This window comes from Castanea sativa, chromosome 5, assembly GCF_040712315.1.
Source record: "Castanea sativa cultivar Marrone di Chiusa Pesio chromosome 5, ASM4071231v1".
NCBI classification, from domain to species: domain Eukaryota; kingdom Viridiplantae; phylum Streptophyta; class Magnoliopsida; order Fagales; family Fagaceae; genus Castanea; species Castanea sativa.
This window is the reverse complement of record NC_134017.1, coordinates 2,563,339-2,570,507: the sequence shown is the minus strand read 5'-3', so window position 1 is coordinate 2,570,507 and position 7,169 is coordinate 2,563,339. Positions and strand designations below refer to the sequence as shown.

Genomic DNA, 7,169 nt, shown 5'->3' with positions numbered 1-7,169 from the left:
CCTTATCTATGTTCTCACTAGTTATCACAGTTTTAACATCATTATTCACAGAATCAATATTGTTAGCAGGAGAAACAAAAATAGTAGTACTAAAAGAAGCAATATTAGGAGAAGCAATATTAGGAGAAGAAAAATCATACCCTAATCCGGTTCGATCGGAGGCAAATTTTTGCATGCTGAGCATCTCATCAAGCTTTGCACTTGAGGTCCTCTCCAACTGAGCTCTCACTTGGACAGTTCCGCTTCAAGCTTATTGGTCTTTTCAGCCAAGAAATTGTTCTCAAACCTCAGTGCTTCAATAGTCTGATTTGCTTCATCAAACTTTGTGGAGAGTTGTTCTCGTTCAAGCTCCACATCACTAAACTTCTTGATGGCCAACCTATACAACTTCTCATGTTTTTTCGAGACCTTGTATAACTTTGCTGTGTGGATGTCATCTTGCTCATCCATTTTCTCAAATTTTGATTCCACTAAGTTTTCTTCTTCATCCCCATCTTCTACAATCCCCTCAGTAGGATTGACAGTGGCGGTGAAAGCATTTAGGATACCGTCATCTTCATTTTCGAAATCATCCTCAAGTTTAGTGTCGCTCAAGGTTGCAACGAGTGCTTTACTTTTTCCAATGAACTTGAGATAGGTAGAGCACTCTTGTTTCATGTGATCGAAACCTTGACACCCGAAACACTTGGGTCCTAAAAGAACAGTGTATTGACTGCCATCCCTAACATCATTCTTCCCTTTGTCTTGGCTCTTAGATTATGAAGAACTTGATTGCCTACGGTCCTAGTTGAAACCCTTTGCATTTGCATTTTTCATGAACTTCTTGAATTGCCGGGTGATGTAGGACTTCATTTTAGAATTTTCATCATCGGAAAACTCACCAATGCCACTACTCTTGGCCTTCAATGCCATGCTCTTGCTCTTGCTTGACTTCCCGAGCCTAGACAAACCCAACTCATAGGTCAACAAATTTCCAACAAGCTCTGTCAAAGGAATCTTATCAATATCCTTTGATTCCTCAATGACGATGATCTTGGCATGAAATCTCTCGAGCAGAGATCTAAGCACCTTTCTCACAATCTTGGGTTTGAGAATGGTTTCCCCAAGATTGAAGGCTGAATTTACTATGTCCTTAAGCCTGACATAGAACTCATCAAATGACTCATCCTGCTCCATCTTGATTTCTTTGAAGCTAATAGTGAGCCTTTGAAGTTTCGAATCCTTAACATCCTTGGTTCCTTCATAGGTTGTCTAGAGAATGATCCACGCCTCCTTTGCATTTTCAGTGGAGGAGATCTTTTTAAACTCCTCATTTGTAACCGCACTAAATAAAGTATTCAATGCCCTACTGTTGAAGTTTGTCGCCTTGATCTTCGCATCATCCTACTCGGTCGGTGCTTTCTTTGGCTTGGTCTAACCTATCTCCACAGCTTGCCACACTTTCTCATCTAAGGACTATAAGAAAGCTCTTATGCATACTTTCCAATATGCATAGTTAATTCTATCAAATAAAGGAGGTACAATAAGTGACTGTCTTCTATCTATGACAAATAGGGGTCAATAAATCTCACAGTAAAGATTAAACCCTAATCAGAGTGAGCCTACTCTGATACCACTTGATAGGCCAAAAATGTATTGACCTATTGTGATAAATTAACCAAATGAATCAATTAGGTTCAATTACATGCAATGAGCATGGTAGCACAAACAAATCACCAAATAACTAAATATGCAGCGGAAATTAAATGACACAGAGATTTGTTTATGAATGAGGAAAACCTATAAGGCAAAAAACCCTACCGGGTGATTTTAAGGTCACCATTCCCGATAATCCACTATTATCAAAACAAGCGGTTACTTGTAAAGGAATCTCAGTACCTTATACCAACCTACAGTTGAACCCTTACCCTAATACCTAATTGGACTTGTTATGTAGTGATAATCTCTCCTTGTATTGCACGGCTCCCAGTACGTGACTAATCAAAAGATGTGTGGATCCCAATACACGACTTAATCACCAACTTAAGAAGGATGTTAGCTGCAAAGTTTTTCAGTTCATTACACGATGAAGATCATGAAGTTGTTTGGTCACAAAACCCTTTGGTCACAAAACCCTATGGTGTACAAACATAGCAACTTCTTCAAGAACTGGGGCAAACTAGGTTTCCGGTCATACTTGTAGAATTCTGTTCTTGTGCAATTATGCTCTTAACTGTATAACCTGATACGACCCTTAAAATAATCCTTATATATGTTTAGGGTTGTGAGAAGAAAAAGCTCAAACACATACTCACGAATTGGATGAAAAACAGTCTTGAAAAACTGAGTTTCATAAATCTTGATAGATAGCCATCTATTGAGCTAGGTATCGAGCCACTGGCTTCATCAGTTTTTAAATTTTGATAGATACTAGCTGTTGAGATTTAAAATCCAGCACTTTTTCACTTGATTCTTGGACAAACTTGTATGGCTTTAACACTTGAAGTTGAAACCTTGTTTCTTAAAGTATTAAACACATCCTAGATCTATCCAATTACAAGTAAAGTGTGTTTTGTCAAAGAATTAGCCAATACATAAAATGTTGACATATGTTCCTAACATCAAATCACATATGTCCTAACAGGACAAAGTTTAGTTATAAAATTGGTTATAGTCTTAGGCTACAACCTTACTTAATAAAATAAATATTACTACATATTTTGAAAATCTAACCGATAAATTGCGTGTTCTTTACACTCTTAATACATACGCCAATTTTTGTATCAATCGGATATTATATCCTATATGATCTATAAGATTATCGTTATGTATAATTTTAAACTGTAAAAACTAGCAATTCAAACAATTTATTGTTGTCATAACTATTTATCTTTAATTTTCTAAAAATTTTGCAAATATGGAGAATATAAGAAAAAGATATAATCCAATGGTTGAATTCTCAAAATTCACCTCCAGAAAAAGATATTAAGTAAGGTTGTAACCTTAGGCTATAACTAATTTTGTAGCTAAACTTTGTCCAATTAAAAATTGACCAAAAAAAAAAAAAAAGATTCCAAAGATGTGGTGCATAAAGAGCTTTATAAAATTTATTACAAAACTTTCATTATTATTATATATAAGTATAACTATGTATAAACATTGTTTTTGGTTTTTGATTCTTCATTAATTTCATTATTTAGTTATAAACATCTAAATTAAAGTTGAAGTAGATAAATATGTAAATGCAAAGTTATCTGTAGTGTTAAAACCGCCCAAGATAAAAATGCAAAGTCAATAATCTATTTATTATATATATATATTTTTTTTGTAAAAAAAAAAAGAATAAAAAATAAATAAGAAGAACAATAATTTTGTGGCCAATGATGTGGCAAGGAGGTGGTGAAACAAGAACTTAGTAACATAAATAGATATGGATTAGGCTATGCCTCTTTACTAAAACCTTTCTTAAATACAATATCCTCTAATACCATATCAAATTCTCCCAGAGATTCTAAAAATAAAAAAATAAAAAAAATTTTCATAGAGACAATTGGAAGAAATTTCCTCACATTCATCAAATAATTGCACTGCAATATAAACCCTAATTATATTTACAAGTAAAACAGAGCCAAAAAAAAAAAAAAAAAGAAAAAGAAAAAAGATGTAACTAAGCTAATCTCTCTCCTATTTGCTAACAAAATTAACTCGTTTAACACACGAGTATAGTAAATCAGGTGCTTACCACGTGTAATGGAGATAAACACTTAAACTACATGAGCTTTGTGATATGTGAACTAAAAACGATTGCCGTTTAGACAGAAGACTTCAATTCTGCAGATTATAGCTCCTGCAGCACTTCTGCTCTTCTTCTCATGTGAATAGAACGTGAGTGTGAAGGTTGGTGTGTGCATTATTTGTGAAAATTTTGTGTTGCCGTGTATTGAGAAATAAAAATCTGCTGCTGTGTGTACACTGTGGAAATGACTTTCTGTGTGTTTAGTGATCATATGTGACTGAAAATGAATGACAGAGCATGTGTGAATGACATGAAATTTTTACAATAAAGTTCACCAAATAATTATAATAAAAGCTTGTTGACTTGGGCTGGGCTTTCATTAGACATGGGCATGGACTATATGTGTTGATTGGGCCTCCCAGAACGGTTTTGTTTACTATTATTGCTTAGGGTTCAATAGTATATCTGGGCTATAGCTAGTTTTAATTTTTTTTACTTGGGCTGGATATGGTTAAAGGATTTTTTTAATGGGTTGGGCCGAAAGGAAGGCTTGGGTTTTAAGATTTAGCAAGTTCATGGATGTGGCTTAACTTATATGAAAGGGCAAGTGTTGTAGGACTGCGGCTTGGAATCCAGAAGTTAAGGGAGGCCAATATTAACAAATCATGTTGAAACTTGAAACTGCCAAATCAATTGTGTTGAAACTGGAAAATTCTTAGGCTGCCAAATCAGCCCAGAAGTTAAGCTGCTTATTATTCAAGAAGTTACATCAGAGTCTACCACTGAGAGAGAAACAGATACGTTCTTCGGAAAGAGTTAAAATACAAATAAAAACAAAGGAACCAAACATTTGGGAGAACTTCTTATCAACCAAGTCTCCCAATTTATTCAATTAATCAGTACAAGCACACCACTTATTGAACGCAAGAACCGAAATAAAGTGACATGTGAAAGAAAAACAAGTATCCTCATGGTGATCCAAATAGAAGATTAACATAATCATCCACCAACAACTCTCTTGCTTTCGCCCAATGCCACATCAACACTAAGGGGCAGATGATAATGAAATCTGTTACAAGTCCAAGTGGTAAACTTTTCAGCATTGGTTTGAAGGACAGCTAAATTAAAAGTAACAAAATTGAAAAGAAAGACATACCTAGAATACACAAATGCTCCAATTACGCTTCACTCAGCTCGGGCTGCTAGTGGCCTCCCGTGATCGTGGGAGGGTAGCCAATGCCTCCAAAAATTTGGGACTTATCCTTCTCTATTTTTGAGGTGAATTTGTCATCCATATTTGGCAACTTCAATTCTCGGAGACTCATTAAGTGCTTCAAACCGTTGAAGAGATCTAAACTTTTGCAGCCCCTGATCTCTAGCTCCCTCAGTTTTTGCATTGCTTCTTCCTCCACCTTCAGCTTTTCTAGGTTCTTTAGATTCCAAACTCTCAAAACTTGAAGTTGGGAAAAGCTCTTCTTAATGAAAAGCATCTGTTTTCCTATGTAAGAGTCAGAGTAGAAACAGAGTGATTTAAGACTGGAGAGACTCCCTAAAATTTGCATTGGGTCATCCTTAAGCCCCGAGGCAGAGAACGTAAGGTGAGACAGATGAAAGTCAGAAGTGTCTGGAAATAGGTTTTTGATGGATTGAATCTCTAGCTTTCCAAACAAATATAGGATGGAGAGATTTTTAAGCCCTGACAATTCCTCCAAGTGAAGATCCTGAGCATCACCGTTCTCGTCAACCGATCTCAAACTCAAAGATTTGAGGTATTTCAGACCTTTCACCCAACGGGCCAATTCTTCTTGCTGAGGCGACTCCAGCTGGAACGCTAGTCCTAGCTTTGTAAGGTTGTTTAGCTTGTTCAGCCCATTCTTTATAGCATTGAAATCATCCAAGAATAAACCCCACAATGTTTTCAGATTCTTTAGGGAACTGCTCCTTGGTTGAGACACAAATTTACTTCGATGACTCTCGTTCAAGTATAGGTGTTGAAGTTTCTGCAACTTCCATATGGACTTGGGCAGAGTTCTGACATAAGTATACTTCACATCAAGGGTTTGGAGGTTCAGTAAGTTGCCTATGGATGATGGAATTCCCTCCAGGTAAGTCCACCTTAACCCTAAATACATCAGCTGAACTAATTATTCGATGGCGTTGGGCAATTGAGGTCTGAATACATGTTCAAGATCAAGAACCTTTAAACCGTGGAAACACCCACTTGCAATGCCCTTACGAAGAAACTTGCCTACATCTTCTCCAGGTTTATTTCCTTCTCTAGTGTCAAATGACAGATAGGAGATGAGATCTCTGTAACTTTGCTGAAATTTTGGTGAGTTAGTACCCTTACCATGAATATCATTAGAAATTTCAGAGTTTTTGTCAAGGAGATCAACAAGATGATACTGTGAAATCTTACTTTCAAACAAGAACTGTTCTTCGAGAGCACTGGGCAGGCGACATGTTTTTACTTTCCCTTTAATAATTTCAACTGCTTGAATTAAGTTGAGATCAATCAACACTGACAAATAATCCATTGCAACTAGTTTCGTGGTTTTATTCTTGTCACGACCTTCTTCCCCCAACTCCAACCCTTCTGCAACTGACAAAGCGACCAATCTCCTTGCAGGAATTTCATAGTCTCTAGGAAAGAGTTTGAAGAAAGCAAAAAATTTGCTCAGATGGTCAAGCAACACACTGGTCGCGTGTGGTGAGCAAAATTCTACTCCCTCCTGTCTCTGGAAATGCTGCTTTTTGAGTTTCCCAGTCATTTTCCGCTGTGAAATCATCTAGAACCACGAAATACTTCTTCTTCAAGATAGCACATACCTATTAAAAAAAATTGTTTTGCGTGAATTAGTTTTTGCTTCAACTAAATAGAAGTACAACAAATGTACTGTTCGTAACTAACATGTACAACACTACCAGAAAACATCTTCTCTCTGAAAAAATAAACAAAAAAACTCAAACTACTTAAAAACAGAAGAGCCTTAAAAAGGAACTCGCAAGTCGCAACATATATACAACAAAGAATCTTAAATCACAAACCTTATTATTCCACTCTCCCCTTCTGTTCTCTTCCTCCTGTGATCCATTAATATCAGGTTCCGAGACCTGCTTTGCCACATCTTTAAAAATGGCATCGTAATCGTTGGTCTTTAGATCAGTTAGAGTCACCCAAGCACGTGCCGGAAAATGATCCAAAATATCACGGTGGCTATATATATTCTTTGCCAGAGTGGTCTTACCGATACCCTTCATCCCCACAACGCAAACAACATGTTTATTTTCAGTTATCAGTTGTGAGGCCACTGCCTGTATGTCTTCATCCAAACCGACTACTCCCATCTCTTTTCTAATCTCAAACTTGTATGCTTTTGTTGTTTTTTCAATAATTTTCAAAGCGCCCTCAATTTGGTCAAACTTCTTATGAAGTTTCTTCGCGGGACTTCTC

General features: G+C 36.4%; 1 protein-coding gene across 1 annotated transcript; it reads right to left on the bottom strand.

Moving 5' to 3' along the window:
* Positions 1-4,917: 4,917 nt before the first annotated feature.
* Positions 4,918-5,847, bottom strand: LOC142633570 (disease resistance protein RPP8-like). Its single transcript, XM_075807814.1, has one exon. The coding sequence runs from the start codon at positions 5,845-5,847 to the stop codon at positions 4,918-4,920; it is 930 nt and encodes a 309-aa protein (XP_075663929.1).
* Between the last annotated feature and the right edge of the window lie 1,322 nt (positions 5,848-7,169).